This window comes from Passer domesticus, chromosome 8 (genome assembly GCF_036417665.1).
Source record: "Passer domesticus isolate bPasDom1 chromosome 8, bPasDom1.hap1, whole genome shotgun sequence".
NCBI classification, from domain to species: domain Eukaryota; kingdom Metazoa; phylum Chordata; class Aves; order Passeriformes; family Passeridae; genus Passer; species Passer domesticus.
In genome coordinates this window covers 32,398,725-32,424,589 of record NC_087481.1, presented here as the reverse complement: position 1 = coordinate 32,424,589, position 25,865 = coordinate 32,398,725, and the positions used below count along the sequence as shown (strand labels likewise).

General features: G+C 45.4%; 3 protein-coding genes across 17 annotated transcripts in view; 2 read left to right on the top strand and 1 right to left on the bottom strand.

The window, feature by feature from the left end:
* The window catches only part of LRIT1 (leucine rich repeat, Ig-like and transmembrane domains 1), a 119,854-nt gene that overhangs the window by 50,426 nt on the left and 43,563 nt on the right, over positions 1–25,865 (bottom strand). For 3 of the 15 annotated variants that reach the window (XM_064430220.1, XM_064430218.1, XM_064430219.1), the window contains 2 exons: positions 23,692–23,917; positions 22,186–22,303 (listed from right to left, as the gene is read on the bottom strand). In XM_064430220.1, coding sequence (XP_064286290.1) covers positions 22,186–22,223 — 38 coding nt within the window. In that variant the 5' untranslated portion in view covers positions 22,224–22,303; positions 23,692–23,917. Of the gene's footprint in view, positions 1–9,064; positions 9,303–20,137; positions 20,288–21,642; positions 21,804–22,185; positions 22,304–23,691; positions 23,918–25,865 lie in introns of those variants that run through there. The other 12 variants (XR_010367202.1, XR_010367201.1, XR_010367203.1 and 9 more) reach the window with 8 other exon arrangements.
* On the top strand, positions 15,431–17,822 carry SLC18A3 (solute carrier family 18 member A3). Its single transcript, XM_064430211.1, has one exon. It carries the CDS (start codon positions 15,570–15,572, stop codon positions 17,154–17,156), a length of 1,587 nt encoding a protein of 528 aa, XP_064286281.1. The 5' UTR covers positions 15,431–15,569; the 3' UTR covers positions 17,157–17,822.
* Positions 19,189–25,865, top strand: part of CHAT (choline O-acetyltransferase) — a 36,204-nt gene continuing 29,527 nt past the window's right edge. The window contains exons 1-2 of the mRNA XM_064430212.1: positions 19,189–19,328; positions 22,213–22,357. Of these exons, the coding sequence (XP_064286282.1) occupies positions 22,295–22,357 (63 nt within the window). The 5' untranslated portion in view covers positions 19,189–19,328; positions 22,213–22,294. The remainder of the gene's footprint in view (positions 19,329–22,212; positions 22,358–25,865) is intronic.

The following is a 25,865-nucleotide window of genomic DNA, read 5'->3' as shown; positions in this document are numbered from 1 at the left end:
CATCCAAAACTTCAGGAGGAAATGGCATGAGCTCCTTAAACCACAAGGTGCACCTGGCAGTGGATTTCTCAGTGATTATCACATATCTCGGCTTTTCCCCGGACTTCAATCACCTGAGAAGAGTGATAATCCCCAAAACACACGCCCTAGCGTGTTTTATCTGTGGCAGAAATTACAGCGATGCATAAACGATGAGTTGTGCTTCCCACCTGCGCGTGGATCTGGCATGAATCCCAGGAGCCAACTCATGCCCTCTGCCGGGTCAAGTGTGGAAATCGCCTCTCTCCTTTCACCACTGCCAGCTCAAAGGCATGCCACAAGGTCATCTCCAAACACAGCTCATCCAGTATTTGCTGACTAGCTATTTGGATTCACAGCTGGGAAATGGAAGGTCATTCAACACTGTGCCTCTTCTCAAAAAATAGTATTACTCAGAGGAAAGCTGCTGAACGTGGATTGTCAGTCCCAGACTGACAGCACAACGTGGCAGAAAGCCAAGCAGCGAGAAGGGAAAGCCACAGGACCCTGTCATAATTATATCTTCAGTTTCAGAAATTGCTTTGATGTTCTCTCAACAGGGGATAGCTTCCATTTCCCTCAGTCTTTGCTGAAGCTTTAGTAGAAACATTGGCTGTTTCTGTAGGATTTTTAATTAGAAGTGGACTATACGATTTCCTGTAGAAATCAGGGTGTGCTCCCTCAGCACCCATTCAGACTGTATGACAAGAGAGAAGAAAAACCAGAACCAAATAAGTGCCTGAAAATACAGAAAATATTCCTTGGAAGAAGGTGAAGCCCCAGAGGTGCATTCAGGCTGCAGTTACAAAACAGTGCAAACCTCTAAAAGCCTGGCTGGCTCCTGAATTCAGCACCTTGTCTAAGGAGCCTTCCATAGCTCAGCTTGTGATTTATTTTAGATTTCCAGGATAGAGCTGAGTGTGACAAGGTGGAGGAACGTTCATGATCCGGCCTCTTCAGGCCAGTGGCCACTGGCAGCAACTCACTGCAGCTTAATCAGCTCTAAGCAGCCCAGACAGCAGCTGCCATCTGCTTTGTGCTCTTGCATAAATGCTGCAGATTTTACTCTAAAATCTGGGTTTGACAAACCGGGAACAAATAAAGATAGCTGATGGTGATACCCAGGCATCTGAGCAGACTACCCGTAATGGAAAAGAACTCTGCCAGGAAGAAATTTGTTTCTTATATTTTTAAGATTTATGTTTTTGTTTGCTGTTCACCAAATAAATCATTTGAACCATATTAACCTCCTACATTGTAACCCATCTTCACTGACATAATCTTAATACATTACTGGAATTACAATGGCAAGAAATAAGAAAAAAAAGAGACAATGTCACAAGTGAATTAAATTAATATTTGACCCTCTGACCATAAATCACAGTGCACACATTCTCAGACAGAGGAAGCTTTTATCAGAATTCTCATGAAGTGTTTAAAGAGTACAAAACTAGGACCTCCTCCTGCAAAATGCCTGTTGAAGCCAATAACTTTAACATAGCTCCTAAGTGAGGAAAAAGTTGCTAAACATTCTATTGAGCATGAAGATACCAAAATATGTCAAGGAATGTTTTACTTTTTATGTTTAAAAAGTACTTTTTATGTACCTCTTAATTCTTTCAAATACTTCTACCACTACATACATCATCTAGTGAAAATACATGACATTTATTTAAAAAATTTTAAACATATGAAACTGTCACCAGAGTATCAGAGATATCAAATCAGACAGCTAATGTTTGTGTGCAGAACTTAGTGTCAGCACACACCAGCCAAGAACATTTGCTAAAACAGCAAGTCAGGGTTTATAGTGGTAAGTAATAGCAGATGAAGTTTATACATCAAACCCTCTAAGAAACAAGAGAAAACATTAAATAAGTGCACTCTATCATCCTGAAGGTAGAATTAATTTTTTGTATGCCCCAATAATTAAATTCCTTGTCACCTCAGAAAAACATGGTTTTTACTTACAAAAGGTAGAATCAGATCTTTGTGAAAGAAATGAAAATATAGAAATGGCTCCATAGCTCAAACATGAAAATTGAATCTTTTTCCCACAAAAAAAAAAAAGACATGCAGAAGTGTTGTGTTGTCAATAATAAAAATACTCTCTAGAAAACAGAAATTAGTTACACTAGAGGTAATCCCTGCCAGGCTGCATCTCCTATAGCAACTGGCATATGTGTAAAGTGAAATTAGATTCTATCAAATAATGCTTCTCCATCTGCTGACGCTCTGCATCTTCTGTTCTTTCTCCTTTGTCATTAAAAACTTCCTTAAAGGCTAGGCACCAGATAAAAAGATGTGGGGCTGAGTTGAAGAAAAGGGCTTTTTTTCCCCAAAAACACACGCTACCTTTGCACCCCCTACCGGGGAAACAGCCACGAGCAATCAGCCTGCAGTCTCACCACAGAGATCTTCCCCCATCACCCAAATGTGAACACAGAGGAACAGCTTTCATCTTAAATAGGTCATTTCTTCTAACCATGTCATATCCCTTATTTATCTTTATTATTTTTACTTTATTTACTTATTACTTTATTTATAAAAAGCCTTTATTTACCACATTCTTGCAAGGTAACTCAGTTTTGTTTGTTTATTTGTAGGGATGTTTTTGTTTGTGGGATTTTTGGGGTGTGGTTTTTTGCTTTTTTTTGTGGTTTGTTTTTGTTTGGTTGGGGCTTTTTTTGTGAGGAAGGAGTCCCCTTGTGCTGAGCGGAAAGGCCATTTAAATACAAAAAAAAAAATTCTAGTAACAATATATCACTAAATAACACGTCCAGAGGACAAACATTTACTAGCTACTGAAAATTAAATCTTTGCTATTGATACATAGAAATGGCTGTGGCAGATTTTCTGTAGTGAGACTGGCAAGCCCTTTTCCTGAACCTTCACTCTCCAAGGTAAGCAGCAGGTTACAATATAATATTTTTGTTCTTATCTTCATTATATTTTAACTAATATAAACAGTAACCCAAGGGAAATTTTTCATGTTACTTGGTATAAAAACGTGTTTAAATAAAATTATCCAAGAAAGCCACCAAAGAAGTCAGGTATTTGTTATCCCAGTTTATCAAAGACAGCAATAAACTCTTTAGGAGCAGCTCTGCTGTTACATTTACAACCAGAAGGTGGCATTGAATGGCCACAAATCTGCTCCCAGCGTCCTTAACTGCTGCCTGCCGGAGCAGAACAGGGAAGGGTCCTGGGCGATTCACACAGAGTAGACCTGAAATTTAGGTTCTCACTCGCATCAACTCCCTGGAAGTTTAGTGGTGTAGTCAATAATTAAGGTAGTCAATAGCAAAAAAAAAAAAAAACCACCACCCACAACTTTATTTCTTCTCTCCTGTCTCTTCCCTTTGTGCTACCAGCCCATATCTGCTCTGGTTTTTTTGAAGTCCACTGAAGCCACAGGACTCAGAAGGGCCCTACACCCGTTAGTGTCTGCAATACTCTCATGTGGAGCAGAGGAGGAGCATCTCAAAAGCTCGGCAGCATTTCAGAGGAACAGGCTCCCATGATCCTTACCCATCATCTCCAAGGATAAAGGTCACGCTAGAGAAACCAGCTGAGGTTTCCCGCAATTCTGAAAGGCACGCTGCCACCTTGCCTCTCCCACAGCGTTTCTGTGTGACTCCAGGGATGCGCTTCTATCGGTGGCCCAGGCAGCAGCTTGGCAGCTTTGACTTGGGACAAAATCCTCTCAGGAGCCGGTGCACAGACAGGAGCCCTGCCCGAGTGCGAGGGAAAGCTGCCCAGTGCAATGGGTTCACGTCGAAAGCATCTCATACGATTGTAGCCTCGGGAAACAAAAATCCACACCTGCACACCGACAGCAGAGAGCGCCTCCGAGGGCCGGGTTTCCTGCGCGGGGCTCAGGGAGCAGGAGCTCCATCCCTTCCCGCACCCTCCCCTCAGCCCCGGGCGGCGGCACACCCTGCGGCCGCGCTGCTCCGGCTGGCACGAATGCAGAAGAGCCGTCCGTGACACGGAAAAAGCCGAGGTTCAGGGGTGCTGAGAACAGCCAGTGCCCGTTCCGGAGCTGCTGCTCCAGAGCAGCCCCCGCGCAGAGCGAGCAGCAGGGCGGGGAGAGCGCTGGGGCCGCGCACGGCCGGCTCCACGCTGCCCCTCGGCACAGCATTGCCAACAGCAGAGCGGGGACACAAGAGCCACGGCCCTGCTCCCCTGCGTCTGCCACATCCCCTCATCAAGCCGAAGTCCTGCCAGCTCTTTGAAGGAAAGGGCTTTGCTGTCGCAGCTGTCAATCAATCACACTAACAGCACGCAAACACATGATGCTCTGCCTGGAACAGTTGCTGTTTCAACACAGGCTGTGGTATACTGACAGAAAAGAACTCACAAACAAATAAAAAAATTAACTCTTTCTTTAACAACACAGCTTAACATGGCTGTTTCATTTACTCTTTTTAATGAGGTGACCATTACTCCTTGTTAGTGAAGCCTTCTCTAATTTATTCTAGTGTTATCCCCAGCCCATCAGAAAGAACATATTTGGGAGAAGAAAATACCATTTACTAAGACAGTACAACAGGAGAAAAAAAAAATAGCAGCCATCAAAAATTGCAAAATGGAAGGATCAGCTATTCAGGATGTTTCAATTGTAATGCAGGATAAGGTGACAAGGTGAATACTGGGATTTCCTTCTTTCTGTAATCATTTACATGCAAATGCAAAAGGAGACTCTTGCAAGGAATAACCCAGTTGTTGGAATCACTCTGTATCTACACAGAGTAAATAGAAATTATCTCAATGATCTTTGACCTTATCTCAAACTTTATATGTAGCTTTGCTTAGAAAAGAAATAAAGATAAAAATAATATATTTTATTGCCATATTTCAGATAAATAATTCAGAGGTTTCTGAGTTTTTGAATGTTTCTTTGTTTTGAAGAGAAGGGGCTCCAGTGATGGACATTTAAAGAAGAGATCAGCTTTGTCAATCCTCATGGCAGCCCAGACAAAAATGAATATATGCATGCAGAGGGAAAGCAGAGAAATAAAATTCAGGGTTGGAAGAAAGCTTGCCATTTGGACTGCCAGTCATCTGGATCAGCAGAGCCTCCTGACAGCCTACAAATCTGCATTTCCTTTTCCTGGGGCTTGGTAGCTGAAGGACAGGCTGAGAGCAGCTCTCAGCATGACATGAGCTAGATGTGGTCCCGAGTCACACCTGAGTGTACAATATAAACATGGTACAATACAAACCTGTGTTCTGGGGGGTGCTTAGGTGTGAGCCCTGTTACTGCTGCCTCAGAAAACGCAAGGCAGGGGAAGGTTTGGAGTGAATAGGCAGTGGCAGGTCGATCCAATGAAAAGCACAGTGATGCTCAGTTTGTAGCACACGAAACTGCTGAAAGATTGAGTGCTCAGAGAGACTGAGGGAAATGCAAACAGAGCCCCCGGAGGGGACCCATTTTTCAGCAGGTCATGAGCAAGCCAATAATGATTTCCACTTCATTTGTATGTGTGCTAAACATACTTGGCATTACTTCAGAGACCGGGGTCAAAAGTTCAATGATTGCTAAAGGCATTGTGCTAGAAGATGCAGCTGGATAGATGCTAAGGGAGAGTAAAAGCCAGGTTTGCACTAACCCCTACCCCTGCTCTGTCCTGGTGGGGTTTCCCAAATGAGATCCATATATGTAACTGGCACACTGGAAAATGGCCACAAAGTTGATCTCGCATGGTACCTCACTGCCAGGATGCTTCAAAACAGCAAGCAGAAAGCAGAGCAACTAGGGCCAGCATTCCTTTTGCATCTCTCAACAGCCTTTCCATGCTGCTGGTCTCCTGGGCCAGCAAGATCCTTTCTTTGCTCCTGAACCTCTTCATCACGTCCACCAAAAACATATCTAAGCACAACACACACAAAAATCAAGTCACACACACGTGAGCTGGGGAAGCAATTCCATCAAACCACCTTTGCCACAGCCCTCTGGCAATGGAGGACACTGCACCATGAGCTGCTCACTGCTGGCTTTGCTGTAATGTAGCAGATGTGCCTTGAGCAGAGACACACTTAGCAAGCAAAAGGCTGGACAGCCAATAACTTCATTTCTTGGACACCACTGGCATTTAGCCTCACTCTTCCGGATTTGGTGGTCTGGTGGACTCAGAGTGTCAACATCACATGCTCTGAGATACATGATGGAGTTTCTCCTCCAGAGGGGGGAAACTCCACCATGAACTCCTTGAACTCCACCATGAACTCCTTGAACTTCACCATGAACTCCTTATGCTGCCCCTTATGGTCCCAGTAACACTTCACTGTGCTGCCTGGGGATAAGTGGAAAAGAAAACTTTTTGCAAGCATGGATTTCTCTGCCTGAAAATGAGAAAGCTACAGGGAAAAATAAAGAGGGTCAAGTACACAAAGACAATGCTGCAAGTGTCTCTTTCCACCAGCTCTCCATTTCCTCTTTACTCCCTTGCCTTTCTCTGACACATACCTGTGTGACAAACTCCCACAACTCACAATTTGACTTTCTTTGCATTGTACTGGCAGGAAAGGAGGAGATTTACATTAGTCCCAGGTACATTACATTTACTGTGTTTTCCAGGCACAAGTAGCCCCACGGAAAAGAAATTTTCCAGGGAAACAACAAGCAGACTCAAGGGAAATGAAGGAGCTGAGGCTTCCATTAATTCACACAAGGCATTGGTGAACTGAATTCAGGTCCTGAATATTGGCTGAGGAAGATAGAGGCTTGTTTTTCAAACACCCCTGTGCAACTGTCTTGAACTCGACTGGGAGCTTGCAATGCTTGCTCTGTAAGCCTGATAGACACACATCATTGATTTGACTTTTCACAAGGTGAGGAGGAGTAAAGGAAACAAAACCATCTCTTTTTTTAGCAATCCTCCTCTGCCTTTTTCATAATTAAATTCACCATAATGACCACTGTACTAAATCTAATAAGAAGTCTGAGATTCTGGTTTCCATTGGCAGCCATTGCACTGCTCAATTTAGGCAACCCACTACAGCATAAGAACAGTATTGTAAGGCAACCTTCTTGAGTCAGTAAGTAAGAAGAAAAGCTTACCTAGACAGTATTAAATCACTAAAATTGATTGCACCCTATTGCTTATGCTCTGATTCCACTGGCAGGAAGGCTCTGAGCTGGCTTATTTACACATGCACTAGTGAACTCATTCACACACAGCTGCTTTCCACCTCAGAGCAATAAAAATTAATAATAAAAATAATTAAACCTCATCAGCCTTCAAGCATTCAAAAACCCCAGAGCCCCATTGCCAGATTCTCTGAAAAGGCATCAGCCTTCCCAAGAGAGAGTGGGGTTCAATCCCTGCAGGGACTGGCTGCCAGAACTGCCATGGCGCCTGGTCGTCACACTCCAGCAACAGATTACTGCATGCTATCGACCCCCCTGCTCTGGGTTAATTCTTTTAATTGTCTCACCACATCTTTTCCCATTAGGCTGATGTAACTTGTTTAAGCATACACAGATTGATTTATGACAGCACTAGGGATGTTAATCTGATGCCTGCTCTCCAGTTAATGCATGCACAGTGAGAGATGCAGGACAGCAGTCTCCCATATGGGAGCTCCAGCCTTCTGCCTTGAAATCAAAGGCAGCCTCCCAGTGAGAGCAGAATTACAGCACTCCAAGAACAGTGGTTTCCACTGGCGTTATGGGTAAGGCAAGGTCACTGCGTCCTGCTCTCCACTCTCAAGTGCCATCTTCTTTAAATATAGCAGCAATCAAGGAAATGGAAAATCTCTTTAAAAGTTCACTGTTAGGAAATTACTGGAGCCCATTGAATTCCTAAAATCTTGTCAGGAGGTAAAGAGTTCCCTTCAAATGCAACCTCATTTGTCTCTAATTAGAATCAGTTTCCTTCACATTATATGTTCAACACCCTTCAGCTCATTGCTGCATGTTCCCTGCATTTCCCTTTTACTCAAGGGATGTGCACATAGTACAGAAACCTGCAAAGAGCAGCCTTCTGTTCCATACATACATTTTAGGTCATGAAATGCACAGAATACATAATGCTTATATAATATGAGTTGAAAAACAAGTCCTCAACAGTATCAATAAAAATTTACAAAGCTTTGGGAAAAAAAAACCAAAAAAACAAAAAAACCAAAAAACAGGATATCCCACAGAACTAAAGTACATTTCCATTCTGTTTCCATGTTCACAATTAAAACAATTGGGTACATTAAAAAAGAATTAAGTATATCTGCAGGTGCCACCATCTAACTGAAAGTCAAAGAAAACTTGCCCCACAGTTTTGTGCTTCTGAGACAAAAAAAAAAACCCAAGGAAACAAAACAACAAAACAAGAAAACTCCCACACATCAACTGTGCCAAACTGCTTAAGAAAACTGAAATTCTGCTTCTGAATCTAACCTACATAACCAAGCATTCTTTGGGATTACAACTGGGACACCACCAGTCCCATCATATTTTGACAGCAAATCCCACGCATTTTCCCACCTCCAAGAGGGCTCAGAGCAGGAGCTCTCTCAACTGTTTCTCCCAGGTATTCCTCCCGCTACCCAGTTGGTCCTGCCTAGGTTAGTAGTAAATTGGCTTCATCTCCTTGGATTTTTAAATCCTCCAGAGAGCTCTCAGTACAACTTCTAAACACAAACTCAGTAGCTGTGCTGTCAAATCTCACCACTTTTTATGAAGTTTATTCCACTTATGATCCACTTTGCAATTTGGGGAGCATAGATGTGTTCAGGATGAGACACTAACATTAATTCCATGTGCTTCCAGCCCAAGCAGGAAAGTAACAGGAGGTTACTACTCTCCAGCCCTGACAGCCAGACAGTGCAGTCCAGATTTCTAGTGTCAGGCATCTCATTCTTGCAGCAACTTGTCTGAGGACAACCTTCACGCTAAGAGCAACTTACAATATTTTCAAACAAAATCAGAGACAATAGTACAAGTGCCTCAGCACACACCACAGTCCAGACAGCCACCACAGAGAGCATCACCATACAATTTCAGAAGGCCTCAGGCATTCACCCATACACAGTAACACCATACCACATCAGAAGGCTTCAGGTGTCTGCCCATACAGAGTAACATCACTCCACTCCAGAAGGCTGCAAGCATTGCCCTTCTTGTTCTTCAGCCCAGCCTTTTATCCCCTCATGCTGATGCACTGCCCCTGTGTGCCCTCTGCTCCCTTTGGAGGTTGGTCAGTGCCCCTGGGCACTCCCTGGCTCATTGCTGTCAGTGCTGCTCACCTGCTGCTCACAGCTGTGCCCACTGGAGATGAGGCTGGCCCAACCCACCCCATTCACCACAAACTCTGTGCCTACATACAAGTACTTTTAGATGGTTCACGAACAAAAAAAAAAAAAAAAGCCTAATGTATTATTAAGTAAAGACTATTATTCAACTTTATTCAAAAATACCAGAGGGTGCTTTGATAGATCTAAAAGCACCAGCAGGAGTCACTGCCCTTTGTACCTTGCAAAGAAGAGTCTCCAGCTGACAAAGACCACAGATGGACTATATACTGCTCTGAAGCTGCAGTAGAAACAGAGACTACAGCAGATACTCCCAGTGAAAAAAGCACCACAAAATCACTAAATTCATTCTTCTGTCTCTACTGACAACCAGTTCCAAGTCTTCACTCCAACAGCAGCTTCACAGTGACATCAGTGACTCATGCCATCCCAAGACCAGCCTCAGGGCAGCAGTCTAAGAATCAGTCTTGGAACCTCCTCAGGGGGATAACATGATACACCCCTGATTTCCCTTCCTAATTTGTGTGAATATTAATCCCACACACCTATAACGATCTTCAAGCTGGCTTCAGTCTCCACTGGCTTTATCTATGCTGTAGAAAGGAGCATTATTTCCACTTCTTTACAAGCACTTTTCAATGCTTTGAAATGCCACAGCTATTCAAAATGTTAAGGCACAGGATGAAAGCTACAGAAATATAAGTTCTTATGAACTAAACAGTGGACTGGGAAGAGATGGGCAAGTCTGGTGGCAAGCACTGCCACAGACAAGCCTAACATACAATATATGGACATGAGTAAATAGCTAAGGTATTTAGATATTTAGATGCATTAGATGTACATGAGTAGTTATCTAGGTTTATTTTTTCTGATTTCCTTAGGTCCCATGGGAAAGTAGGACCCACTACAATTTCACATTGTTTGTGAATGCCTAGTACATACTTGGAATTTTCTCCTTCACAATAATTTTGTAGAAAGGCATTACAAAAATTGCCAGATGCCTGAGCTTTTTCTGACAGTGAAATTTTTCTTAAATAGTTAGAAGATACAAGCTGACTTGTATCCTGTCACTGGGATATGTCACTTACAATATATCTTTCAAACGTATATTTAATTATTTCCCAAGATATTTGCCTCCCCATTTAAATAAAACATTCACATTTAATTTGTTGTGCTTTGGACAAATGAATGTCTTTGCAGTTACCAATCCAAAATATCTGACAGGTTTTTTGATATATCTTTCTTCTGTAGTCAGCATGAGGAGAGTGTCCAGCATGATGGAAATGCATATTTGAACAGTCAGCGAACCAAATTGCCAATCTGACACCACTTTTAAAGCCCAAGAAACTATTTGTGAGCATGTGGAAGATGTGTTTCCTGCTATCACAGTTCTGAAAGGCTGTTAAGCAATGAGGAATTTGATTTGGACTGCAGCAAAGCCCCAAAAGTTGAGCAGAGATGAGTAGCTAGTGGAGAAGGCTGTTAAGAATCAGGAGCATCCAAACATTCAGCTCCTGTTCCCTGCAAAATTGGATCAGAAATGAACTTGAGGAGTCTTGGAGCAAGGATAGATTCTGTATTTTTATAACTGAAAATATGAAAACCAGGATAATTTTGGGGGGAAAATATACTTTTGTGGTTGGTTGGAGAACATTTTGACAGCCTTCCACAAAAGAGCAAAGAAAGACATGACAGGACAAAAATGGTGAATAAGGACTGGGAAGAGAAGCAGTCATTGGGAGGAGCATCTTCCCAGATTCTATAGCTGCTTCTTGCATCTCATAGACCAGCACCACTTGTCATCCTTGTCTAGTCTGGGACTAACACAACAAATGCTTGAAGGATATAATGAAGAGAAAAAAGTGTTTTGAGGTGATGCACATGGTAGACATACGCTTAGCAGGAACAAAACAGGAAAACAAATTTCAGACTGAACATCAGGAGACTATTCAATCCCTGAATTTTATTGGACAGATAAGTATTCTCCAAGAGGGACAGTGGAAATTCCATCCACTGAGCTATTTACATGTCCAGAAATTACTTTGCCCCTGTACTTTTGGAGTTGGAAGATACATCATTATTTACTAGTTTTCTTTTAACTCTAAATGAAAAGATGTCTATTACAACTATCCAGAACATCAGCTATTGCTAGAACTGACATAAGCTTAGACACAAATCCTTGAATTGCTTTTTCTCTTATTTTCCCTAACTTCAGCTATTTTTCCATTCTCTCTAAGCACTATTTCCAAAGAGTGAAGCAGCATGAAGTATGGCTGTAACATTAATTTAAAAAACCCATCCTGATCATTTTACCATTCCTCAAAGTATGACAACCATTAATAAAAAGCAGTTTTCCTATTGAACAAAGCTTCCACAGAAGTGGAAGGGCACACTTTGGTGTCCAGCCTCCATCCACATTTCACCTGTTCCACACAAGAACTTTTGACAGAGTTACAAGACACGTGGTCTCTCCAGAAGGCTGTGCCTGGTGGCTCATCCTGCTAATCAGAAAAGTATCAATGGTTGGAGGGGCTAAGTCTTGCCCAGCCAGGACTGCCAACCAGCCCAGCTGGAACCCAAAGCAGGACCAGGGGCACCAAGGCGTGCCTGGCGTGTCCCTGCCCAACCTCATGGCACCACCAGCCACTGGCAAGATTCCCTCTTTCCTCTGCTCTCCAGAGCTCCTCTGTGCATCATGTGCTTCTGTCTGTACTGTGTGTCCATCTGCCTTGGCAACAAAGGTTTTAGAGCTCAACAGGAAGAGCAGGAACCTCAGTTACTACTGACATAAAACAGTGTGTTAATGGATAATGCAAAATACCTGTGGTTTTTTCGATAATTACATTCATGACAAGAACTTATTGGCTGACATTTGACAGCCCGACCATTTTCTGCACAAAAATGCATTTGAAATTGAGTTGATGAAAATGGACCTTACTTTTTATCTCTTCCATTTTCCTCTACCACACTTCTAAAAACTGTAACATATTTGTCAAAGTAGGTGAGCCTCTCTTATTTGGCAGAATCAGATTAGCAGGTCTTCTAATCAAAAAAGAAACACATAATTAGTTCAGTCCTAAGTGCTAAAATGTATTGCCATATCCTGAAGAGGGCAAGATCTCTATTGCAGATATTAAGTGCTCAGGCTATTAGGAGTATTAATATTTTGCAGACCTGGAGGACTCTTAACTCTCTGACTCATTGTGTTTGGACACCTCATAGCAAAAACTTTTTCTCCTGTGAAAGAAAGGCTCCTAAGGATGCACAATTAACTCAGTTCCATTCCTGACAGCAGAGTGCATCACAGCAGTTGTTGCTTCTCTCTTTTTCTCTCTCCGTAAAATTGCCCTGATACAGCATCAAAACCAACTGTCATTTCAAAGCACAAGGACTCTCAATTCAGTAGGTAGTGGGACAAGCAAGAGCAGACTGTGCACAAGTAATTTTATCTGTTTAACTACTTATATATTCATTTTGATGTTTGGAGAGAAATCTCTCTCATTTTTCCAAAATTCCCAAAACAGGTAGGTCTTCCTTTTTAAGCTGAGTGTTAGAAATGTGATCAACTGGTCATATTAAGTCCCACTTTACCCTTACATTCAATTTAAACTGATACCATCATCAGACATAAAGGTTTGTATGCTCATATAATGTTATATATTTTCTAGGATTTTTTTCTGAAAGCTTGAAGATCCTAAGTATAATTTCTCTTCCTGGACCACGGGCTCTTTTAGATTCAATAATAACTTCCTTTTTATTGCCAAACAGTCACCCTGAACTATTTTCCTTCATTTACAGCCTCTAGAACAAAGAAAGTGGTAGAAGTCTTGGTGCAGTCATCCCTGTTCTTTGCACAGATCCAAAATCTTCTCTGTCTCCTTGATATTAACAGGGGCTTTCCAAACCCGCATGTTCTGCACTGGAGGACAAATGAAGTACATCACCTCCTCCGCATTCCTCCTCTCAAACTAAATAATTGTCACATCTCTGGGCTTTGGGATAAAAGCACAAAATTTTAAAAGTCAGCTCATTTCACCTTAAAGTCCCTTCCCAAATATAATGATAAATTTCTAAGTCAAACACCAGGAAGACTTATTTTAACTTTAATTTACTGTGGCTCCATCAACTTTGCCCACACTTGAAGGTACATTTTCTCCCCATTAGTTCTGTCTAGTCCAAGAAGCTCACGTAGCGATGACGCATCTCTTGCAGATAAGGGTATCCGCTGATTTGATTTACTAAGGAAGCTAAATTTATTATGCAACATTTTACAAGTATAATTCTGCTTTCTCTTGATGGTAATAAATTCGATATCAACTCCCATGAGACAAGAGAACCAGTCCTTTTATTATCCAGACATGACCCCCAGAGCCAGATTCCATTTTAGAGACGGGAAATGACCATATCTCTGATTAAAAGGGAAACTTTAATCAAATAAAGTGCCTCATCAAGCGAGAGCCAAGATTCCAATACTCCTGACTGCAGCACAGCAACGATCCAAAGTCATATCTGCCCCCAACCCATTACCGCCTACTGCAACGTGATATCCATCCCAAACAGGAGGTGCATCCTTCAGCCATTTCCTCATCATCTGGGTAGCTGCTCCTCCCATGCTCACAGTCCTGTGCAGAAACATGTTCTCCAGAAGCGACCCCAGGGTTTGTTTGAGGAATCAGAGGAGGACAGACTTTGTAGCGTTTAGTTTGATTTTTTCCCAACTAAATCAGTCTCACAGGTGACAAGTATCTTGACTCCGGGCAGCCAAGTGCAGCAGCCTTGGCTTTTAGCTCAATACCCTTCCAGTTAGACTCTTCTATTCCTTCAGGCACTTCCCTTCCGCACCCTGAAATTACCTTTTGAAGCATTTAGGATAATAGCTTATTTAGAGTCCCAGGTCAAGAGCTTTATCCCAGTTGTCAGTGGTTCATTTCTGCAGTTTTACAGTGGATATAGTAAATTAATAACAATGGTAACAATGACAATATGGATGTCTAGGACTATTCTTATTTTAAATATTCTCTAAGGTTCCACTTCTGTGTAAGCACAATTGGATCTGTATGCTACTCTATTCAGAGATCCATCTTAAAGTGTTTCTGGCCATCTAGAATGTTTTCTCGGAACAGAGCAAGATACAGCAAGTGACAGATAAATCACCTCCCTTTCAGCTGTGGAAGCCCAGCTACGCAAGTAAATGAAGTTGCCCAAACTCCACATCCACTCGGGAACCGCTTGGCCGAGAGATGGGATTATTTCATACAGCCTTCTGCAGAGATCCTCCTTGGATCAGCCCACGTGTCATTTCTGCTACAGGAGTACAGATATGCTGCTTTGTACTAAAGAGAACTTCTCAATACCAAAGCCTGTGCACCGGGTAAGGCCCCTTGCTCCGCAGCTCTTCCAGCTGCTGCACTGGCCCGACAAAATGCGAGCAGTGTGTAACACTACACTTGAGAATTATTTCCCTGGCGTTTGTCTGAGTGTCAGAAACCCGCTCGCACACAGCAAGACAGTTATTGTGCTGCTCTCTGATTTCCAGTGAGGTGGGGGGCTCAGCCCAGCGCTGCCAGCCCCGTTCCCGATTAGTCCAAGTCTCCCCGAGCGCCCCTACACCCTACCCTGGCCAGCTCTGCCGTCGCGGGCGGACCCGCGCCGCGCGATGGGGAGCAGCCCCGAGCAGCTCTCGGCTTAGACGGCGGCAGCACAGCGGCAGAGCCCGCAATCGCCGACCTCCGCAGGCGAGCCGGGCGCCGCTGAGGTCTGGGAGGACACGGGACCTCTGCCCGCAGCACCGGCGGGCGCACGTCGCCCCGGCCCAGGGGGAAGCAACGGCGAGCTCCGGTAGGCTGCCGGGGAGCCGGGCTCACCAGCAGCCGTGCCCGGGCACCCGCGGCCAGCCGCGCCGTCGGGCCCCCGCCTCAGGGGCGGTGCCGCGTCCCCACCGCCCCCCCAGGCACACCCCCGGGGCGGAGAGCAGCCCCGCAGCCCCCTTACCGCGGCGGGCAGGGCTGCCGTTCCCGGCGCGGTGCAGCGGGCGGGGCGGGGCGGGGCGCGGAGTGCGGGCGGGCGGGCGAGCGAGCGGCGGGGCCGGCGCGGTGGCGGGGGCGGGTGGGGTTTCCGTGCGCGGCGCTTATTAGTGTGGTGATGGAGGACCGGCCCCTCGGAGCCGCCTCGCAGCGGCGGCGCGGGCTGACGGCGGCCGCCCGGAGGTGAGCGGCGGCGGCTCGGGCGGCCGAGGCGGCGGGGCCGCCCCCGCCGTGCCCCATGCGGGCGGCGGGGCGGCGGCGGCGCTGAGGGCGATGTCGGAGGCGGGGGGCGCGGGCCGGGCGCGGGCCGCCGTGGAGCGGCTCTCGGAGGCGGTGGGCGAGCGGCGGCGGCGGCTGGGCACCGCCATGGGGGAGGCACGGCGGCAGCGGCGGCTGCTGCTGATGGTGGTGTGCGTGGCGCTGCTGCTGGACAACATGCTCTACATGGTCATCGTGCCCATCATCCCCGACTACATCGCGGCCATGCGCGGCGGCGGGGGCACCGCCGGCCCGTCCGCGCCCGCGGGGGGCAACGGGAGCGGCGGCGGCAACCGGAGCCTTCTGCCTGCGCGGTACCCGCCGGCATCGGGGAGCAACGAGGACGTGCAGATCGGGGTGCTGTTCGCCTCCAAAGCCATGCTGCAGCTGCTGGTGAACCCCCTCAGCGGCACCCTCATCGACCGCGTGGGCTACGAGGCGCCGCTGCTGGCCGGGCTGGCCGTCCTGTTCCTCTCCACCGCCACCTTCGCCTTCGCCGAGAACTACGCGACGCTGTTCGCGGCGCGCAGTCTGCAGGGGCTGGGCTCTGCCTTTGCGGACACCGCCGGCATCGCCCTCATCGCTGACCGCTACGCCGAGGAGCCGGCGCGGAGCCGCGCCCTGGGCACGGCGCTGGCCTGCATCTCCTTCGGCAGCCTGGCCGCCCCCCCCTTCGGCGGCGTCCTCTACGAGTTCGCGGGCAAGCGGGTGCCCTTCCTGGTGCTGGCCTGCGTCTGCCTCCTCGACGGGCTGATGCTGCTGGTCCTGGCGCCGCCCGGTGGCACCGGGGCACGGGCCAACATGCCTGTCGGTACCCCCATACACCGCCTCATGATTGACCCCTACATCGCCGTGGTGGCAGGGGCCCTGGCCACCTGCAACATCCCCCTAGCCTTCCTGGAGCCCACCATCGCCAACTGGATGAAGGATTCCATGGGGGCCAGCGAGTGGGAGGTGGGCCTCACCTGGCTGCCCGCCTTCTTCCCCCACGTGCTGGGCGTCTACGTCACCGTCCAGCTGGCTGCTGCGTACCCACACCTGCAGTGGTTCTACGGGGCCCTGGGCATGGCCATCATCGGTGCCAGCTCCTGCTTGGTGCCTGCCTGCAGGAATTTCGGGCAGGTCATCATTCCCCTCTGTGGCATCTGCTTTGGCATCGCCCTGGTGGACACAGCCCTGCTGCCCACCCTGGCTTTCCTGGTGGACGTGCGACACGTGTCTGTCTATGGCAGCGTCTATGCCATTGCAGACATCTCCTACTGTGTGGCATATGCCCTGGGGCCCATCGTGGCCGGCCAGATTGTGCACACCATGGGCTTTGCGCAGCTCAACCTGGGCATGGGGCTTGCCAATGTGCTTTATGCCCCTGTCCTTCTCTTTCTCAAAAATGTCTGCCAAATGAAACCCTCTCACTCAGAGAGGAACATCCTCCTTGAAGAAGGACCTAAGGGACTCTATGACACCATCAAAATGGAGGAGCGCCAAGGCGTGGGCAAAAACCTCCAGCCAGCAGGCGAGATGGATGAGAATGGCATGGGCTCTTACCACAGAGACCTGAAAGGGGTGTCTGAGGAGGACTCATCCGACTATGAGTACAGTTAGGTTCCCCCATGTGGCCCAGACCCAAGAGCAAGGAGAGACATGTGTGAGAGAGGCAAAGCGGGGGGATGAAAATGTTACTGCATTATGTTTCTGTACTGACGTGCAATATCTACAGTTTAACCTTTGTCATGATGTAATGGCTTTCTTCTAGACTTACTTTTAATCGGTATTTCCCTCAGCATTCCGGCAAGTTGGAGGGGGTGGGAAATGGGAGACAATACTGACAAAAATTATTGGAGTAATCATTAGCAGAAATCTGAGGGGATCTTTCAAAAAAAAAAAAAAAAAACGCCAAAAAGAAAACAAAAACCCAACAGCTTTGTAGCTGGGATATAATTGTGCAGAGTGTTCTCAAACTGAAACTGTGTGTGACATACTGTATATCTCTGTAAAAATTACAAGAAAAGCAAAAAAGTATGTGTAAAATTTCAAATGGTGTATTCAGGGACTTAGCAAATCTTGTGTACATATACTCAGACTTTCAGTTGGTTTCCTATATTTAAGAAGAGCAACAGCTGTCTCATTTCATTCTTTCCTGGGAATAAACTGAAGTATTGTACCTCTTTTTTTCTCTCTTGTGCTGCTCTCCGGTAAGTGCAATATGCTGTATTATGTTGAAGTCCAAGTTACAAGAATAATACGATCTGAATAAACAGAATTGAAGGGGATCAATTGTCTTTTGTTTTGTTTTTGGGGGCTCCTTGAGGGAGGGAGCCGATTGTGCTCAATGTAACCCCTAAAGGAACAATTTCCCAGAGCATAATTCTCACTAGCTACCAAAATGGCACAGGCAAAAACCCCAGTACAAAATGTTCTCATTCATTCTTCCCAGTATAACAGGTCTGAGGAAACAACATCGCTCTGCAACCGTGCTTGAAACCAGCTCCTTGAATTCTCATGTGAATTCAATTTTAATTCCCCACAATAATGGATGTCAATTTTCTAATATTTCAAAAATTATGCCACCAGCAGTTCGAGGTACAATACTGGAAGGTGCCTTTCTCAGTGCTAAATGCTGCCCGAATTAAAAGGCACCCACCTCAGTGACTCGACAGGGATTAAACAAAAACAAAAGATGGGTGAAACGCTTCATTCAGACATTTGCAAAGAGTGGAAACCTTCGATCCATTCACAAGGGAACCAGACTGCATAATTTGCCCTATAAATTTCTCTTAATATAAAATAAAATCGTTTGTTTTAATTCTTAACCCAGTAGAAAACAAAAATAATTACTGCTAATCGCAAGAGGGGTGGAAAGACATTTACAAGCGGCCACAGCACCTATTAAAGGGCTCGCACCCGTCCCTGGGGATCTGGGTGCCGCGGAGCAGCGGCCGGTCGGTTCCGCTGAGCTGCGCGGGACGCGCGACTCCGCAGCTGCCGCCGGGGCGGTCGAGTCGCTGCTCAGGCGGCGCAAAACTCATTAAGACAGCGGGATGGCGCTTTGACACGGGGGTTCCGCGAAAGAGCAGCGGCCACCGTGGTGGGAGGTGAGACCCGCTTCCCTAACCCGCAGCCGCTTCTTTGTGGTAAGCGGCAAAAGCGGGTCCTGCAGCTGCTGCCCCGGGCCGCTGCTGCTGCCGGCTCCACGGCAGCTCCTGCAGAGCCCGGTTCTCTGCCCGGACCGCTGCCGCCCGTCGCGGCTTCCACCCCTCCCGGCCGTGGTGCCGGCAGCCACTGGCAGCGCCGCCCGCCCGTTCGGCCACCGAGCTCTCAGGAGCCGCAGATGCCCCACGGCGACACTTCCCGACACTGGCGACAGCCCCTGTGGCAACGCGGGTCTGCGAGCACAGTAGCCCTTTGGGGCTGTCCTTGCCGCTGCCGAGGCTGACCCCGACAGCCGTAAGAACGCCGGAGAGCCCGGCTGTGCCCGACTGCCCCCGGCCGCCCTCGGGGGACACGGCGGGCACTGGGCGCAGCGGGCGGGCGGCACCGCGGGCAGCAGCGCCTGTTGCGCACAGCGGGAGGGGCGGTGGGGCAGGGCCGGGCCGGGCCGGGCCGGGCCGGGCCGGGCGGGGCGGGGAGGAGCCAGCGGCGGCGGAGTTGAGCCGCCCTCCGCACGCCCCCACCCAGAGGGGACCTGGCCGCGGAGGAGGCGGCGGTACCTTGGACAGAGCCGCCGCGACTCGCAGAGCCCGCCCGGCGGCCGCTGCGGAGCTCCCCGACGAGCAGGTACGGACGGGCGGGCTGCGCGCCCCGCGCCTGCCGCTGCCCCGACGGCGCGGCTGCGGGAGAGCCTGGGGCCGGGGAGGATGAGGGCGGCGGGTCCCGTGGAGCGGAGCCCAGCAAGCTCCCTTCGGTGGGTTAGGCGGCACCCACGGCGCCTCCCGTTTTGCCGCCGCCCGAGCGTCCCGCCGCCACGGGCGGTTCGGGAGGGAAAGGGCTCCTTCGGGACTGAGGCTTGGGAAGGTCTCGGGAGGTGCCGGCAGGCTCCGGCGGAGCGTGAGCGCTCCCCGACGGGTCCGGCGCTGCCGCGGCCCGCAGGGAGCTCACGGCCGCGACAGGGCGGCTCCGGGCTCCGCTCGTAATGTCTACTGCCGCGGCAGTGCGCGCTTCACACGTGTATTCCTGACAAGGCATACATTCCGCTTAACTTCATGCATAGGCTCCTGAAAACTTTAAAGCTTATCCTCCTGATAACGCTGAGAGTGAGGATGAATGGGTGGGGATGAATGTATTGCCCCAACACCATATACTGCAAGCTGCCTCCCGAGTCCATCGTGTCAGGAGAACTCAAGTATAAGCACATGGGCTGATTTTAGTCCTCCTCTGCTATCTGCTAACGGAGAGATCAGTGCCTTTTGTTACGGATTTCAGTTGCTGCTTTGAGCTGTGGGGAAGGCCACCCGGCTCCCCAGCCTGCTGTGACTCGAAGCCACTGTGCTAAGCCGCTCACCCTGGCCCTCCAGCTAAGCCAGCTGTAAATAAAAACAGCTAGGATTATTTTTTCTTTTTTTTGCCTAATAACTTTGACAACGTACCTCACAGCTTTCTAGTGAGCAACTTTGAAGTCATCTTGAATTTCTGCAGGATTTTCTCCTGTGTCAGTTTTCTTGTCCTTTATTAAGCAAATACAGGATTGGGTGTGATGCTAAGCTGTCAGCACTTGAACCAGAGACAAAGCCTCCGTTCATCCCCGCAACAGAGAAAAGCACAGTTCAGGCTATCACCTCCAAACTCTTTATCACACTATTTTTACAGATATGCAGGGCTGTTAGTAGTAGCACTTCCTAGAGACGCTGAGCCAATATAGACTTTCAGTCAGCGTGACACCATATTGCAGTTTGACAAAAAAGCATAAGGAAAGAAAGAACAAAAGTCCCAGCAAAAAGAATACCAGCAGGATTTTTCCTTTAAGGGAGCACAGTTTGAGTGCTCTAAAGACAAAATGGCTGCTCTGTATTTGAATGCAGGTGAGGGGATGAGGCCAGCCCATAAACATCTGGGCAAGCCAACAGTCTTCCAAGAGTCACAGGACGTGCATTATTTGAGGTGCTTTGGACCTGTGTTTTAGGAATAGAGTGCATGGCTGAGTGATGAGCCCTGTGCAGCACACAAGAGGGAGCAGAGCAGGGCAGTGAGTTAATGTGGCCTTTTCATGAGGGACATCATCTCTCACCTGGGCTGAAACTGTAAGCAGATGACAGATCAACACGAGTTTGCTGTTTTGCCCTCATTGCAGGGCCCCAGGGACATCTCTCAACCTTATACAACCTATTTCACAGCACATGGCCCCACTGACAGCCAGTGCAGGACAGGATCAACACAAGGTGTCAGTGACCACATACACATTGGCAGAGCCATGCTGAAGCTGCAAGGCTGCAAAAGCCAAGCTAATTCCTCAGGAGAGGAATAATCCACAGCCATCTCTGCCTATTGCTAAACAAAACTCTTCAACTCACTTTCATGCACTGTACAGTTTAATCCAAATTGTTCTTAAAAGCTGTTGTAGAAATCATTTCAGTGCCCTAAGTGTAATAATTCTGAAGATTACAGAAAAAAATCTACATAGTCAATACGTTGTGTTATATTTTTCATAGACACAGTGCAAAGTAATTAAAAGAAAAAAAGAAAATCTCTAATCCATCAAGACCTGACTGAACACAAAAAAATCTCACTGCTTTAGCTGTACTTATGTACTGTCATAATTAGGACAATCACTTGCTGTGGTCAATAGTATATCAGAAAAAATATGCATGTCAGATAGCTTATCTCTGCACAGAGAGGCATCTTTAGAAGTGAAAACCAGGATAAGCACAGTACCAGAGAGACACGAGTGGAAGTATTTGCTCTGTCACAGATTACTTTTGTGACTTTTAGCTGGTTAAGCCATCTCCCTGGATAAGTATATGCTATTTGAAAGACTGCTCTACAAAATGGCTCAAACCCAGGGTACAGCACCCCTGTCAGGCCTCCCACAGCCTTCACAGGCAGGCTCACAGGGTGCCCCAGCCCAGACCTATGCCCCAAGGCACTGGTACCTTGTGAGATTCTAGGCTGCAGAGGGAAAAGGCACATCTCCATCAAGCTCCTTTTTACATCTTCTAGCACAGCACTTCACTGTACCCATGGAGCAATGCCATGAAAAATACATTTAAAGGCTGTGGTGCTTTCATATGAAATAGTAAGAGGAGGAAATATAAGATCCTAATATAGAAAAATGCAACATTATTATTACCTGTATCAACATAAGTGCATTCAAAGAGAAGTCCCCTCTTTCCTCCAGCTAACATATAACAGTAATACAAAGCATGCAGATTATGCCACAATAAATTGCAAAATAAATTACAGTGATAAAATAAACCATGCTGAGAAGGGACCTTTTATGAGCATCAGATAGTCTGAATAAATAAATTTATAGCAAAATGAGACAAACAGAATGTCAGAGCAATCTCCACAGGGCTCAGTTTAGCTACTTTGAATGTTGTACTTCTATTTCTCTTCAGGTTTGCATTCTGAAGCTTCTGTGTGTGTTTGCACAGGGAATACTCCCCTCGTACATTTTGGTTATAAATAATGGGTTACTCACAGGACTTTAAATCTTTTCTGTTTCCAGAACTGAGGCATCAGGCTCCATAAGTGCCCCCAAGTGACTTCAATTTCTGTCCTCAACGAAAGATACCAAAAGAAATGCAGGAATGCCTGACCTAGCAAAAAACATGCAGAAGAACGAGAAAGATTCATGCAGTAAAGATGAAAGAGTAAGTAACTCTTTCTGGGAAAACAAAAAGGAAAAAAAGAAGATGACTTAACAACTTTTAATTCTGTAAATTAATACAATTGTAACCCAAGCTCTGTTCTAGAGCCAGTTTCTTCATTTCAGGGAACACCAGTTATCCTGCAACAGTTTACAGCCAGAAACCTTCATCTAACACTAGTGCTTCTCATATCCAAATAAACTCTTTCTCCCAACATCCTCTGAAGAATGACAGTAAATTAAATATTATTATACAACAAATATTTTTGTACTGCAAAGTCAGAGATGACATGAAATTATTCATGCTAGTACAGCACTATCAAACTATCACATATCATTCATTTTCAAGCTGGTTTAGAAGGTGCTGGGTGTGTATGCCTGTCAATAGTCAGCCTCCAGGGTTTTTTTCCTAAGCAGAGTCATGAACTGTACAGGAACCTTACCCACAAAGATAGGGCCAAAGCCAGGTATCAAAAAGAAATACTAGTTAGCACATCCATTTCCAATGACCGAGAAATCAATGACAGAAGAAATATGTCTTGACTAGACATAGCTTGAGACTGTAGAATTGCCATTCTTTTATTTCTGGGTGTATTACAGGCTAAATTTGATTTGCATTTCCATTAATAACAGGTAATCCTATGACACTTTTCATGAGTATCTAAAGTCTTTGGTTTCTGGATAGGTAACATCATGCATCACTGACTTTTCTGAGGCTGTCAAAAGGCAGAGCTGGTACTTGAGCCCAGAGGACACCCAGTCCCTGCCAGCTGTTCAGAGCACTTCCTCTACACCCTCCCTCCCCTGCATGCACTGGACTAACTGAGCAGCAGGTGGGACAGGTAACTGCTAGTCCTTTCTTCCACCCGAAATCACACTGCAATCCTACTAAAATGAATGTCCATTACAGCAAGAACTAGCAAAAAAAATCTGAATGCTGCCTACTTTAGGAGATGGGCAAAAATCAAATTAGAAAAATAAAGCCTCCAAAAGTTTATGGCCTACACTAATCACTAATGGACAAGCATGCTGCATTAGATGACCATTTCTCAACTAGGTGACACAGCGCCCTCCCTGAGGAACCACACTTAGAGCATCACAGGCTCTTGCAACTTCCCAGTCTTCCATGAATTACCTCCTTGCTTTGTTTTCCCACTGCCCCCATAATTGCATATTGGCAATGGAGAGAGAGACAGGAAGGCAGAGCTGATCAGAATCCAAATTGATTGTGCACTACGTATGCTTACACACTATTCTAGGAAGGCTACTAATTTTTTACTACAATGATTGGGTTAATCATCACTTAAACAAACTTATACATTTTAGAACATCTCTTACTTGCAGAAGTCTTGATGTACTTTTCTGGTAGGTCTCGATTTAATCTTCAGCTAGTCTTGATTTAAAAGTTCTGTTTGTTCTTGCCAAGGCATCCTGATGATCACATCTCTTATGCTAACCAGGTCCAAGGTCCATCATGATTCTTGTGTGTGTCCCAATATCTTCCTCTTCTCTTTTCAACCAAAACGACACCTTTAAAGGCCTTATTAATTAATCTCTGCACACACTGAAACAAGAAAGATTAATACAATTATCATGAAAATCATCACATACATACCCATCTTAAAAAGAATCTTTTAGCTAAAAACCTTAGCCACTAAAGGCTCAGGCTTGACCTTTATAAACTAAAAACATTCCTGATGGCAGCCACAGGTGGGGCATTACTGGATGTAGAAAGACTGCAAGTGTAATTGCACCAAAAGGTTGATTCTTATGCACGGGGTAATAGGGAGAAACATATTAAAAGTTTTAGACTGATTTTTTCCATGTATGTAAAATTAAGACAAAAATCTATTTTTACAGAATCCAGGGGCTCTAATTTTTGTGGTTCCAAGGGTGCTTCAGGAGGGTAAGGGGTCAAATTTGATTTGATTTGTTTTAAATTTTTTTTGTGTAAATATTAGTGTAAAGTTCTGGAGGAGCTATATTCCCCCCCTCTATTTTTTTGTCTTTTTAATAGCATGTGTATTTCTCATTATGAACATGAAGGTAACAGAAAAGGAAAACAATGAAAGCAATAAACATATACTAAGTAAAAATAAATCAGATAATATATACAATTAGTGGCACATGAAAAATAGAATGGTGATTTTAAACAATGCATTATCAATTTCTTAAATATTGTACTATTACTTAGAGTCTGTAGTAATTGGCAACCTTCATGTTTAAAGTGAGGGCTTGGAGGGTAAGCCCTCCACATTCACTTTAAAAGGAGGTTTAGCCATTATAGGTCCAAATTTGGCAAGTCACAATGACTTGAGTATAGTTTTGATGTAGAAAACGCTTGGCTTTACTGGTATATTTCTCTACTAGTTATGGCTGGGACTTGGCCAGGGTCCAGGCTTTAACTGGAAGTGTCTTTAATATATTTTAAAAACCTCTTAGTAATAGTAGTTAGAAAAATAATATAATCTTATAAATAGCTATACAACAATATGTGAAGGTTTGTAAATCAGCTGGCTTTGTCATTTTATCTTTAGCTAAATAGTAGTAAAACAAAAAAAAAGCATTTAACAGACCACAACTGATAGCAGTCATAATATGAAATTTACTAATTCTTCAGTACTACTTATAAAAATAAAATAGCAAAAATTGTTCTTATTTCTATAACAAAATAGTTGTATCTTGTAATTTAAATTAGCACATTTTGACAAAATTCATTTAGGCTTTATGTTATTCACTTGAATAGTAAAGGAATTCTATCTTATAATTTAAACACATATACTTCAACAAAACTTAAAATCAACTTCACTAAAACTTAACTCCAGTAAAAAATAACCAAAATATACTTAACTTAAAGTTAACATCACTGAGACTAAAAAATATTAATCTTAACAAAAATTAACTTATTTAAACTCTTATTATTATAAAAAAGTTACTGAACATTTGTCATATAACAGTTAAACATCAAGGTAAATAACATCTGTTCTGAAAAATTTACAATAAAATGACCTCATTGAAACTATGGAGTAAAAAGCAAGCACTTAATAAAGCTGACAGTGGAGTTTTATATGCTAGTTCTAGTTAGGGCTCAAATAACTACTATAAGTCAAGTTTAAAGTTGGTCTCAAATGTGATCTAAAGAGTCTTGAATTTATGACTTACCTAATTACTCTCAGTGAATGATGCAGTTTTCCTATGTTATTAATATGTAAGAAAACACCACTTTTACACAAACACCTTTGAATTTTTCTAGTAACAATCCTGTTAAAAATCTCAAACCACATGTTATTAACATTAGAAGGTAAATGTTAACAGAGTTGGGATAGTATTTAGCATCAGTTGGTACTTTGACGTGCTATAACTTCAGCATGCTGTTCTGGTCAGACTGTGCTGGCTGGTGCCAGCAGCAGCTTTTGAAGATTACTTGATGATAGATTTAAGTTTGGCTTAATAAAAGTAATGGGATAAAAACATTGAAGGCTAAAACAATAAAAAAATTAGTTACATAATAC